Source organism: Adiantum capillus-veneris, chromosome 4 (assembly GCF_014529385.1).
Source record: "Adiantum capillus-veneris isolate H3 chromosome 4, ASM1452938v2, whole genome shotgun sequence".
Classification (NCBI taxonomy): Eukaryota; Viridiplantae; Streptophyta; class Polypodiopsida; order Polypodiales; family Pteridaceae; genus Adiantum; species Adiantum capillus-veneris.
Window position 1 is genome coordinate 143,213,163 of NC_140934.1, and position 14,218 is coordinate 143,227,380.

Consider the following 14,218-nt stretch of genomic DNA (forward strand, 5'->3'; position numbering starts at 1 on the left):
CTTTATATTTAGATCCTATATACAATGAAATATTTACACAAAAAAGGGCCATAATATATTTTATTTTTTGATTTTATATACTTTTTTGGCTCAACTAACCCAATGATTAGCTAGCTGAGAGTTTTAAGGAGATATGGGAAAAGTCCCGTAACTCACACACGCCTATGTACAATGAAAAGGTAGGGATAGTCACAGTGTTTAGGTGATTTTGGTAGGGTGAGGTAGCTCACTATGGAAATTACAGAGAGTCAAAAAATGGCTATCACCACCAAAATTATATACTTTGGCAAGTTTGAATTGGGTTTGTTGCTACGACACATGAGTTTCCACTAGTAGTGGCTATGGTCTCATGATTGGCAGCTCGTGCATATCATGATTGAGCAAGAAGAAGCCTATAGTGGCCACTCCTAGTATGAGTCTTAATAAAGGATAGATTTCATAGCTACATTTGGGTGTGTTTGGCTGAGATGCCTTATGGATGACTTGTGTGTCATCCATAAGGTATGGTTGAGATGCCTTATGCTATCCTCACCAACAATCAAAGTGCATTGGTATTTGCATGGAGCTAGTAATCCATGCTTGCCCAAAGCACATTCATAAGCTCAATAGCTCCTTGGCAAATTATCAAAGGATTGTTTTTGTTTGATGGTTGAAATTGTGATTGAGAAATAGGCCGCATACCTTGATAGTGGTTGTAAATTTGGAAGAGTGTTGAGGTGGACGAGGCACATCTAAGTTGGATGTTCCTTTTGTCAATCCTCATTGCTTTGGAATCCACTTTTGTTTTGATTTTTATTCCATGTCCTTGGGGTTTCATATCCACTTTGTTGTGTTTTGGAATATTCGCGGCTTTGGAAGTGAAGTAGTCCACTTGACATTCTGTATTGCAGTAGTTACGGAAGTAGATTGTTGTCGTTCTTGTGAAAATGATAGTTGAGCTTTGGGGATCCAAAAAAATTCCTTGAACTCGTGGGGTTCCTTTAGGTATCCAAATCTGCCATGTAGTCCGTGCTTTGGTTGACTTTGGCTTTACTTAATCACCTGGCTGTTTAGGTATCCACATTTGCTTTGTTTTTGAGGTGTCCCAAATGATAGGTGATTATGCCTCCATGACTTGTACTAAAGGGAGTAGACAAATGGCAGCTACATCTTTAAGGCTATCAATACACCCGACAGTTGTAGTGGTTTATATTGTTTGTTGTGTCTCTATTGTGGTCGCACTATTGGATTCATTTTTTTTTTTGGTTCCAGACCTTCTCCAAAAGATACCTGGTATCTTCCATATGGAAGAAAAATTTACAAAGGTTACTTGGTTTCTTGCTGTAACATGCACCTCGTTGTGAGACATTATATATACGAATTATATTTATGTTGCCATGGTGTACCAAGTATGAGCTGATTGACCAATTCTGGCATTTGTTGGTATAGATTCCATTTGATTGTATTCAAATGAGAACCGGAGTCAACCAAATCATGAATAGGTACCAATTCTGTTCCTAGCTTTACAAAAATGTATGGGTCCACATTTTCTTCATCCTCCCAAATGCTTGTAATCAGATGTATCTGCACGATTTTATGTGTCTCAGGCTATTCTTTTCTTTGCTTCCTTTTGGCTGCGTGCTCTTTGGATTCTTGTTGTTCCTATTGAATCTTGAGGTCTTGCTTCTCTTTCCTGTTTCTAGTTGCATGTGCTCTTTTGAGCATCTCTTGTGTCAATGGCAAGTGATATTTTTTCACTTGCATCCACTTATCTAGTTTGGCATAGTATAGACAAGCACATAATCCCCTGGTGCTAAGTCTTTGGATTTTACATGCTTGTTAGCCATCTTCTCATCCATGGATTTTTACCATTTCAAATCAAAAGTATCCTCAAAGCAAGTTAGTTCTACATCCTATAAACTTTTTGCCATATACACATAATTCAAAGCCACATAACTATCATGCATCAATCTCTACACTATATTTCTTGCTCTCTCACATCTATGTCATCTAGGATCACTCCTAGGTGTCCTATTTCCTATGTGCATCCTTCTTGCACTTGCAGTCTTCAAGGTATGCCAAGTGCCTCATCAAAGCTTTGCTCAGGACTAGTAGAATGTCCATCGTCCTGACCTACACTCAAATTTTGCATATATGGGGCATCATCAACTTGTTCCTGTAATGGCTATTGCCCGCACAGGAGCAATAGGCATTACGGGAATGATTACCCGCAACTACATTATATGAACATCAACACATAGAATGACGATAGAAGACAGTATACAATACACAGGCACAGAACACTGCTTGCTTCATTCATGTGTGATCCAAACATAGAGTTACAACAGTAGATTCCCTGAATATCATAGAGATTGGTTGGGTTACATCAAAAGACAGGTATGCCCCTCCATATACAACCGCCGTTGCTCCAACACAGATCGGGAACGGTGCACACACTCCTGTCCCATGATATCCTGTGAAGAACTGCCGCCACGGCCGCCGCATACCGCATGACTCCTGATCCGCAGTGTCCAGACCTCCGCAGGACCGCATGTGCGGCTAATGCCGTAACACCAGGCACGCACAGTGGATTGCGCGAACCCACACTCAGCCCCTCCAGTTGGAAGGTTCCGGTTGTTGCTCTTTGACCTGTTCTGGTGAAGAGGAAATATCAATGTAGCCAAAGCCTCTAAAATCTGAAGTGTGTGCCCGATAGACCTCATCCAAAAGATGTGGATCTATCTCAATATGTTCCGTCCAAGGAGCCCGAGGAATAAACTGCGTTGGCAAAGAAATAGATTGCGGCACCTGTGGCAAAGGAGCAAGAGGCGTATGTAAAGGATAATAGCGAGAAAGGTATCTAGGGGGGGGTAGACTGAGAGAGAAAGAATGAGCCAAGGTCTCCACCCAAAAACAGACCCTGCGTCGCTCCTTATGAAATCGATGAATCATTTTCTGCAAACGAGATACATGAGCCTGGGCTTCAGCACAATCCTCTGTATCTTGCGCCCAATCAACAACATCAAAACCTTCGGGAACAACACTCTTACCTCTGTCAGTGTTGGATGACTCAGGTTGCTGCACCACAACCTGCTGAGTGGGTGGCTACGCTCTCACCTCAGCAGATAAGCGTGTGCTCCATCTTTGTAGTTGATTGTCTAAAAAGACACGGAGATCCTGTTGCATCTCCACTGCCAATGCATCCAAATCATTCATACTGATCATTACATCACCAGGGTGCAAGGCTAAGTATGAGGCAAGGCTATGCTGCGTTCTCAATTGAAGGAGTTCCTCTTGAATAGAAGCCACAAATGCAGCATTAGCCCCCCAAAGCATTTGTATTTTTGCATCCTGCTAGCGAGCTCTTGTAGTCAGATCTTCATTTTGGTTGGTCAACTTGGCAATGCGAGTTTGCGAGGCCGCTACCTGCGCTTCCAGCTCATTAACTCTTCCCTCTGTGGCGGGGGCTGGCCAGGCCGCACGAATAGACTCTACAAGTATGCTAAAAAAAGTGCCGCACGCCTGTACTTGGTCAGCAGGGTTTGCTGCCGTAGCCTCCCAGGGTAGCGCTGCGGGAAGAGTACCTCCCGTCGAGGAAGCCGCATTGGTAGTTCCAGATGTTTCTGGTTGTGAGGAAGCGTCCGCAGCCGGAGAGCCCGTCCTCAGTGGAGTAGCACTTGCCACTCTCTCCTGCATTCGGCAGCGCCAGCGTGCCACCACAGAATCCTCCGACCCAGGAGATGCAGTCACCGGAGGTGGTGTAGAAAATTTTTGCTCCTCCCTGCCGCGCTTGCGGGTTGCTGATCCTGCACCTGCAGTGGCCATCTCTTGGGCTTCAGAGGATACCACTGCCGTCGAAGGACCCGATAAATCCCCAGTGCCAACATTCTGCTGCTGTGTTTCCCCAGCAGGAACTGCCAAACTTTGCGTTTGTGACAAAGGAGCAACAGTCCCTTGGACCACCAATCGATCATCTTCAAAGTGGCATAGAGGACGCAGGGTGAGAGGAAAAACTTCCCTTAAGGAAAAAATCAGTGTGAGTAGTTGGCCAACTTTTGTATTGGTTGGGGTATTTTGCGCCAACTATGCCATCACTCTTTGGCATTCTGCCAGCAGTCTTTCTCTGACTACTGCCCAAGCCACTGGCCCAAAGTTGGCCGAATGCAAAACATTTCTTGCTCTGGTCGAGATGGTATAGGTTTTGGCTTGTAGCCAAATCGCCTCGAGAAACCATCTATACACATCCCTGGTTGCTACATTTGACAACCCTGAAAGCTTATATTCACCTTTTACTTTCAAACCAAACTCCTGCTCGACATTTGCAGCAGGAATCACATGAGACGCGCGCACCATGCCATCGTTGGGTAAAAAACAACACCTGGAGATCCTTTCGGCTGTCAACTGAATCTGTTGATTATTCAACACCACAATATCTCCAGCAGCCAGTTTCTCAATCAAACCCGCTCACTGCGGGTGAACAGGTATCCCTTGCCAGTCCAAGTTGGCGAACACGCGTAGCCGCAAGTCTTGCAACCAGGCATCCACTCGTCGAAGGGCTAGCTGTTGTATGTGAGTGAAGGGGATACGTTGTAGGAGAGAAGTCGTCATGGCGACGATGAGATGTAGGAGCAGAGAATATAAAGCTAGGATGAGCGATACACAAAATAGGAGAAGCAAAACAATAATCGTCTGCATGTAGTAACCCTCTCACAATAAGTTCCCAAAATAGGGCGATCCACGGTGTCGCAACCATCATAGCTCCTTTCCCGCTTTCCAAGATTGCATGCAAAAGAATCCCCAATCATGATTAGGGCGGCTTCCGGCTTTTGTACCACAGCAAAGGGGCACTGAATCGGGGTAGGTGAAACATAATGGCGCAATCTGAAACCATTGACCGGCATAGAAATAACCTCCCCCCGCAAATCCGCCAAATAAAGTATATAAGTCAGCTTTAGGTGATCAAAAGGTCTACGTGCTTTATCGCAACTGAGTGTGTGATAATATTAAGATTACATGAGACTTTTCACGATATTTGTCACTCTTGGCCGTCCAATAATATTAAGATTACGTGAGACTTTTCACATTGTTTACTGTGGTTTGAATAATGCCAAGTGGCCAATTGTAGGGCCGCTAAACCTCAAAAGCTCACCCACTACAAAAAAAAATTAGGTGCTTTTGTAAAGGCACCACATTTGACACATATACTGTCAAGCACAACATGTTTCTCCAATAGTCCTTGAGCTCACCCTTTTGTGTGAATTTTGTCATTGCTATGTGAAGTTATCGCATTTATAGCTACTGAAAGGCCTTCCCTTCGTTAAAACAACCCATTGCTTCTTCCTTGCCACAATTGTCATACATATCCAAAAGTCCCTGCCTAGCAATCTCATTGTGAAGGTCTTAGCTCCACACTTGTTTCCTTCAAATGATGCTTAATTTGACAAGCTGTCTTCCCACCCGTGAACTGGACACCTCTCCTCTCTCGGCCCCATCTGCACTGCCACCATGCCTAATGCCGATAGCCTTTGGCCTTCAACTTACAGCTGGTTCACTCGCCCTTCACAATTCAGGAGTCAACAGAGCTGAATTTCCTGCGGAATAGCCTGCTATCTTTCTCTTCTTTTGCAACCTGGTTGCAACGGCATTTCTCTGCATGTTTTGATTGGGGTGAACCCACCTCTCGTGGCACTGTAAAGCTACGAGTCAACATCAATCTTCAAAAGCTTGAGATCCTTCTGGCTTGCATAGCTCTGCATAGCATATCTCCTTTATACTTTCAGACTCAATTGCACTTGTAGATAGCTTCAGCTGAGCAGTTGCATCTCACCAGTTACTACTTTCGCTACGAGCCCTATATCTTCTTCAAAGCACCATCGTTCTCTCTCTCTCTCTCTCTCTCTCTCTCTTTTGAAATTTATTATTTACATTAATTACATCATCTCATCTCTCTCTCTCTTTCTCCCTCTCTCTCTCTCTTCTCTCTCTATACTGCACTACTTTTGCTACAACCCCTTTTTGTCTCGCGGCTAGTACCAAGTAGATTGAAGAAAAAACCTTGCTGGATAAGTTTTGATTTCAATAGCTTTTCCTTGCTAGCGTAGTGTGCTTCGTCTGCTCGGCTCATGTCCATTAACTCTGACTCTACCTCTGATCCCTTGCCGCTGCCTTTCCTCTATTTAGTCAAATCAAGTTGCAGATCGTATTTATAACACATGTAGGAGCTGCATTGCTTTTCATTGCGCTACTGCTTGTTTTTTTTAAATTTTTTTTTGATACCACGTGGCCATTTGTGGGCTCAAAGAGCCGCAAAAGGACCTTTGGCTCACCAAGAAAAAACAGGTCGTACTATTCCTCTGCTTGCTGGTTATCTCCTTGCTTGCTCCTTGCTAGAGCTCGTTATCTCCTTGGTTACGCCTTGCTACATTTCCTTCCCGATGCACTTTTTTTAAACCTTCCTAAAAACTGCCAGTCCCCATAAAACTACCCGATTCTTTCTTTTAGAGCCTTTTGAGGCTTCTCTAAATAGAGTCGAGGCCCAGGGCATGGGAACTGCCACTTCATGAAGTGGCAGGATGACCTCGAGGGAGCTGTAAACCCACCAAAATCAGTGTGACAATCCTCTACGGAATTCCCATCTTTGCACGATCTTCCCCCCCTCAACCCTTTAGCCATCGCAGTTGCTAAAGCCTCTGCATTGCTTTCCTCGGGCTGAGTACAGACCTTGTTACTGTCCGTCCATGGCGTCTCCTCCAATTGCGCGTTTCTTGCCTACCAACGGCCTCCTCCACCACACACCACTTGGCGTTGTCCTTCCTGTAGCGACCGCCCAAACGACGTCGGCTTCCAGCTTTGTATTGCAACCTTTAAAACGATACGAAAGCTTTCAACCCATCATTGCCCTTCTCCATGTCAAAAAGCGTATCTAGGTGGAGGTTCTAATTGTGATGCAGGTCGATGACAATAAAAAAAAATAAAATAAAAAAGCATGCGCTGCTGATATCTAATATGGCAGAAGGGGGAGCCCTTTACACTTGTCGAAATCTGCAACATGAAGGCTAAACTCCAAAACTTAGAGAAGCCCCTGTGCACGAGAGAGAGAGAGAGAGAGAGAGAGAGAGAGAGAGAGAGAGAGAGAGGCGGCAGGCCGTACTAGTGATAATAATTACATTCAACATTTGGAGCCCAATCACAAGTTGCCACTAGATGAATTGGTTGTGGTTCAAAATGAAAGGACTTGTCCATGGACATTGAAGAGCCAAAACGGAGATCTTGAAACGCGATCTGCAACTTAACTTTTCACAGTTAATAAGTAAAAAGAGAAATCAGAGGAGTGGCTTTCATCGTGAATCCAAACGATAGCCAATGAGGACAGGGCATGGAGATCGACGTTTTAGACCGTTGGATGAGGAGAAGAGGGGGAGGCCCGTCGATTCCGTAGAGCCGGAAGAGGAGGTGGGTTTTAAAACAGGTGCGATAGCGCCATGGAGTGAGAGCAATTTGTCTGTGCAATCGTCTTGAGGTCCTCTTCATTTCTTTGAGTTCTACTCTCTCACCATGGCTCGCACCAAGCAGACAGCTCGCAAGTCAACAGGGGGCAAGGCGCCTCGCAAGCAGCTTGCAACAAAGGCTGCTCGCAAGTCGGCCCCTGCAACAGGGGGAGTGAAGAAGCCCCATCGCTTCCGCCCTGGAACCGTGGCTCTGCGAGAAATCAGAAAGTACCAGAAGAGCACAGAGCTGCTCATCCGCAAGCTGCCCTTCCAGAGGCTGGTTCGCGAAATTGCTCAAGATTTCAAGACCGATCTGCGCTTCCAGAGCTCTGCTGTGTTGGCCCTGCAAGAGGCTGCTGAGGCTTACCTTGTGGGTCTCTTTGAGGATACGAATCTCTGTGCTATTCATGCCAAGCGTGTGACTATCATGCCCAAGGATATTCAGTTGGCTCGACGCATTCGTGGTGAGAGGGCGTAGAATCTCTTTCTCTGTTCGCTTCCAAAGGTGTATTTATACACCATCCTTCTCTATGGGATGTCTCAATATCTGCTTTGCTAGGCTCAACACACTCATTGTCTTGTTTAGAATTGAGCTTCTAGCTGATGATGATGATGATGGCGTTAGTGCTCTCGAGTGCAGCTCAATCACCAAGTTTGTATAACGCATTATTCGCGCTCTGTTTTAAATTTTCATGCTCTTGCAGAGCTTTCTAGCTCCACTCAGATCGGGTAATGTAAAATTAAGCTTATAGCCTATCCCCTTTTGAAGCTCTTGTCAGAAAACAGGATCCTGCCACAAGCTTAGGTTTTGCTTGAAGCAGACATAGCTCACATATGAAGGTCTTCTTGAATGTAGTCTCTTCCAGCGGAATTGACTGTGTTAGCTTTCATTTTTTTGTCAGGTTCTTGTTTGAAATGCGTGCTGTCTTCAATTGTTCTTGCCCAAATGCCAAAATATAATCGATAGCTAATAAGTTGTATTACATTGTGGAGGTTTTTAGGGTTTCCCTTGAAAAAAAATAAAAATAAAAGATTCAATTGTTGCTTGTTGATTGAGCAGTCATAGTATTCTAGGTTGTTTTTGGTGGATGTGTTCAAAGGTTCTCTTTGAGGGGTTAATCACCAATTTGTGCTCACATCAAGTTAATGCTTGTTTCAAATGAGGAACACTTGTTCGAAATCTCCAAGTCTATGAACACCTTTGCTTTATGTAAAACTTCTTTGGAGCCATTGTAACATCTTCCTTAGACTTACTTTAAAGGAAAGCTTTTTTAATTCCTGCAAAATTTATTTTTTTATAGTGGTATATATCCCTTTCCTTTTGAGTTTTAACTCTTAGTATAAATACATACATGCAGGAAGAGCATACCTTGTGTGCAGGGTTGGATTGGGCCTTATCTATGCATTGACTTCTTCATTCTCGCCATTGTCTTTGCAAACAATTTGTTTGTCACGTTTTCATAATCATTGAGTGCAATAATGGTATCAAAGTACTTGCACAACAAAAACAAAAAGCCTTGATTACAACAAATTGCCCATAGGAACCCCCCCCTTGTCTAAGCCTTATGAAGGCATAGGCCTTCCTCCACACTCTCGCATGTGCATGCTCAAATGGGATCGATAGTTGAGGTGATATGGGTCATCAGATGCGCATTTGGTAAATTTGGGGTGTTTGGTTAATTTGGGATGAAAAGTAAGTTTGGGTAGGCTTATAAATTTGGGTTGATCTGCACTTCGTATTTTGAACCCCCGACCTCTCCACCATGAGCCATGTGTACTAACCACTACACTCTCATGTGTACGTTGAAATATAGGGGATTTGAGTGTCATTGTAAATGTGGACTGATTAGTAAATTCGGGGCAAGTTTGTAAATTCATACAAATTGGTAAATTTTGAGCAACCTTAGATCTAACGGTCCATGATTGATGTGCCTTGTCTTTTCCTCCTCCACCATTGATCTCATTTGACCATGTCTGTAATATAGTGATGAGGGATGGGCCTTGGCTACAATCTAGGTGTTGATGGCCAACAATTGGGATGCTTCGTGTAGGAACCCTCTTTAAAAGGGAGCTTTGAATTCACTATGTCAAAAGAAAAGAGAAACTTGTTTTACTCTTTGACTATTCACATTCTTTTTTTGATATTGCTAAAATAATTGTTCATATGTTAAAAGCAAAAGCTAACCAAGAGTCATGCTTCAATGCTTAAGCTTGCCATCTTTTCCACCTTCATTACTATGCTATTATGTAATGATGATAAGTGAGTAATTGCTTCTTTCTCTTATGAATGTTTCTTCTTTTTTTTCCTTACCTTCATTTCCCGTTAGCTCTCTCCACTTTTGAAAGTGTTCGTGGTTTTGGAATAGTTAATGTTTTTTACAAAGTTTATGTTATGTTCGTGATGTATGAAGCTTTTCATTTTCATTGTATTATTTAGGTCACAAGGAACATAAAGATTATATTGTACCAAGTTTTTCTTGATGGAAGAATCTATAATACAAAAGCGTATCGGGGTGGGGGGTTGGCTTCACAAATCCGGTCCTCAATTGTTATCAGGTCCTTTAAGCTCTCTTTAATTTTCATAATTTCGCTATTTTCAAAGTTTCTAGGCTATTTCCATTACTTTGGTATCAGAGCTATTAGTTTCTCTTTTCTTGCTTAAGAAGAGAGGTCCTTAAATTGTCCATGAAAGGTTGCGTTTGTTTATTGCAATAGCGTAAGTGGGACATGGATCTATTATCTTGGTTGAGGATTTAGTTCAAGATACGTTGTTGGAAACTATAGTATTAATCTCGGGGCTTGCCTTTGGCTTTACCACTATTGAGCTACGAACAAGCTCAATAGGAACCATAATCAACCGAGTAATGTTAGGCCCTCTCCACTAGTCTTTGCAATCGATAGTGTCTAAATCATGGGTGTGGTTGCTTGAGAATTGATTTTCAAAGGTAAAGAAGAGTAGCGACTAAGGTTTTTGAGGGTACCAAAGCACAAAGTATTCTATACATAAGTATAATTAGCATGGCTGACAATAACCAAGAGAGTAGAATGAGCATTGATAACTTTGATTTTGCACGTAAATGTGTTAATGATGACGCTTCCATGTTTGTCAATTATCTTGTTACTAGGATGCAACAACAAGCTATGGGAAACCCTGATTTGCAAGCCAAAGTTACTCAACAACTTTGTGCTTATGGGATTTTCTTTCCTCTCTAGGAGGAGAGAGAGAGCTTAGGAGGCCTCTTGATGAGACCCCCAAAAGAAGATTCTCTCCCATACGAGAGGAGGAATCCAAAGAACGAGAAAGTAATGAATCCTTAAGTTTCTCTGAATATGTGGCTCTACGAAGACTGCGGTCTAGACGATCGCCAACTCATTCGAAGAGAAAACGGTCAATCCACAATCCTTCTCCTCGTCACTCCAAAAGGGAAGAGAGGAAACAAAGGAAGAAAAGGGTAATAAAGAGGTCACCCTCTTTTCCTTCTTCTTTACCTTTCTTCTCGTTTGACGAAAGTTATGGCTATTCTCATAGAGAATATAAGAGGGGAGGACATCGCAAATCTTACTCTGCATGGTGAAGGTCACAAAAGCTCAAGAAGTTCAAAGAGGAAGGGAAGAGTATCTCTTTTCTCACTTATGATGGCACCTTTGGTGCTATTGACAAAGTATTGGCCTTCATCCAGCAATTTGATGCGGCCTTCGGAGACGAGGGATTCACGGAGTCCTCCATGTAGCTATGCACTTCCATAAATCGGCTCGTCAATGGTGGACTAGTTGTAAGACCTAGGGGACTAAGACGTAGGATCCTCCTCCCTAACGCCTTTTATGTAGGCTTAGCTCCTAGCTCTTGCCCTAAGCGGATCCCCAATCCACACTGGTCCAGTCCAAGCCCTTGGCCTAGGTCCTTGACCCCCTAGGTTGGGCCTTGCCCCGTAGGACCTTTGTCGTGACATTACTCTCCCCTTAAGAAGAGTTTTCCTCCTTGAAAACAAAAGCGGAGAACTTCTTAAGAACACTAATGTTTTCCTAATCGGAATTCCTCATGGATCTAGCTGTTTGGTTGCCCGGAACACGGTTCCGCAGGAGGTTCAATGAAACAAGAGTAACATCTTGATTTTCCACATTGTTGTCCATTTGCAACCATCTAGTGTATAGATTCCATTTAGAACGCACATGAGCATGTTAAACGAGTTATCACGACAAAGATGTACCTGAAGAGTACCGCTTTTCACTTTTTGTGAAAGTAACTTGCTGACCTAACTTATCAGCCAAGTGTAAGTCCTTGACTTGTTCTCAAATTTCATCAGTAAACAACCCCATCCTAACGAGTGTCAAGGTTGAGAACCTGACTTATACATGAAGAGACTACCGAGTCGCAACATGCATTAACTGATAGTAAGTAAATTCCAAGAAGAGCAATAAATGTTTACTAATTGGATCGATTGGTGCTAACGTACTCACTTTGCTTATCCTTCAGTACAAGATTACTCTTTGTAATCTGCCTATCCCCTTTTAACAGGCAGTACTGAGGTGAGTTTTCCTCACGGTTTACAGACATTCATCCTAGATGACTGGTAAACGGGGAATCACAGTAGTGTATAGCATTGGTGAGGAATCAACAATGTCCGAAATAACCATCGTGGTTAACTTGAAAAAATCCACAAATGCCCAAACCGAGCCATGACCTCTATTGGTGATTAGTAGACCCAAAAGTAATCTCCTAGAAATATTAGTGCAAAATGCTTCATAAGCAACAACTTAAGGAGTATGTATGCCGTTCCAAATTAGCCTTTGCTAAACACTAGGACCCATAACACCTAGTGTGCATGCATTTAGCAAAAACAAACCCGAACCTGTATATCCATAATGATCCTTGCCAATACTTCTAGCAAATGTGATGCGCCTAGCACGCATTAAAAGGAATGTAAATAGTTCTGAAAAGAAACTAAATACTTTTAGTTGCAATCTTTTGCAAGCCTTGCTGAAACGTTTGAATCACAATAGAAGGTGAAACATTGATCACTTCTAAGTACAGACAATGAAACTTTTTCATTAACAACTTATAGCCTTACTATATGTATAAACAACCCTCTGTAATGTTGTTTAGCAATACTTGTAGCTAAACAAGTCATTGTAAGTATCCCACAATTTTTGGCCACTGAAATTGCTCCTGATACGTCATGCTGAAAATGATCTAGAAAACAATTTTGGCCAACAAATGCTATTGACAGCAGATGTCATACCAAAGAGACTCGACCTTGTCGATCATGCACAAAAAATCGACCTTGTCTACTTGTAGATCTGTTGGAAAAACAGAATTATATGTGCAAAGTATGTGCATCTCGTACATACTTGAGTCTATGAATGATATCCACGATCCATCGTAGACGCCCATTGCATACCATAGTTATCACGCCATGTGCAATGAACAAATACCAACTGCGTACCTCATGAAGTACACCTGCCGATCAAATGGTCGTCGTAAGAATCGAATGAGTTGGAATCAAGGTTCATAGATGCTCGATTTTGTGCTGCCAAGGGCCTTGCCCAATTTGCAAGCAATTTGGAAGCTTGTGAGCAACTTCAATGCTCTAGTGGTGTTACACAAACCCTACCCATGAGCATTCTTGACGAGCCTTGCTCCCGTGTAATCCCATTGGATGAATTCATGCTGGCACGCTTTGGACGATCGTATAGCGTCAAGATGAAAAAATTAAAGAAGTTACTTGGATTCTGTTCTTCTGGATTCCATTAATGCCAAGAGTAGGCGTTGCTTGTAGCAAAATTGAGCTGTCAAAGAACCCTTCATAGAATCGGGAACTGCTACATGATTTCTCATACATGCTTTGCAAGTATCTTTTTGGAGCTTGTGTGTTCCTTGAACAGCTCGAGGCTTGCAACCGTATCGAAATGTCAAAACTGCTTGCATCAAGATTCCTTGAAATTGTGTCGTGGTCATAATCATTGGCCCACCTTGTCTTATCGTAGTCGTGGCGATTTTCCAGCTGAAGCTCAAATGTTGCTGAAGCCACATTTGAAGACAAGAATAGGGTCATTCCCCTTGGGAAGTCTCGTGCATGCGGCCCTCAGGACCTGCACCTTCTTCGCATAATCGTGGAGTGGTTCCCGCAACCAAGATGTTCTTGGAGGCCTTGTTGAAACTTTGCAAAAATGGCCTTGCCGTCTTCATGGGGTAGGCGAAGGCCTTGCTCGAAGCCGAGATGTTGCAGGCCTTTGCCATGCTGGGATGGGCCCCTTGGGTGGCCCTTTGGGCACCCTAGGGCTTCCAAAGTAAAAAAAATTAAAACGTGTGGACTCACCTTCTCCCCTCACAGCGATGGCAGCCGTTATCTGCGCATAAGAAGACCCACGCCATGGAGCGCCGTACAGGCGACCGTGTGTCGAAAGAAGCTCCGTGGGGTATGGCGAACAGAAAGAGGGAGAGAACTCCTCATTTGATGAAGGTCGCAGGCCACCCCGTTCCTCGACTAAGGGTGTGCGCACACGGTGCTTCGCTCTGTCGAACCCGCCACCTCCATGCAAGCAGCTACTCCCACGCCTAACACAGTCATTCTTCCTTGTCACCACGCCATGATGGCTTTTACCAGGGAGAGAGAGAGAGAGAGCACATGCAAAGCAAGTTTTTCCTCCTCCATAGCTCTGATACCAATGTAAGACCTAGGGGACTAAGACGTAGGATCCTCCTCCCTACCGCCCTTTATATAGGCCTAGCTCCTAGCTCTTGCCCTAAGCGG

At 43.5% G+C, this 14,218-nt stretch overlaps 1 protein-coding gene across 1 annotated transcript; it reads left to right on the forward strand.

Annotated features, from left to right (window-relative positions):
* The first annotated feature begins 7,447 nt into the window (after positions 1 to 7,447).
* Positions 7,448 to 8,367, forward strand: LOC147460087 (histone H3.2). The gene has a single exon (XM_086509952.1). It carries the CDS (start codon positions 7,534 to 7,536, stop codon positions 7,942 to 7,944), a length of 411 nt encoding a protein of 136 aa, XP_086366078.1. The 5' UTR covers positions 7,448 to 7,533; the 3' UTR covers positions 7,945 to 8,367.
* Positions 8,368 to 14,218: the final 5,851 nt, after the last annotated feature.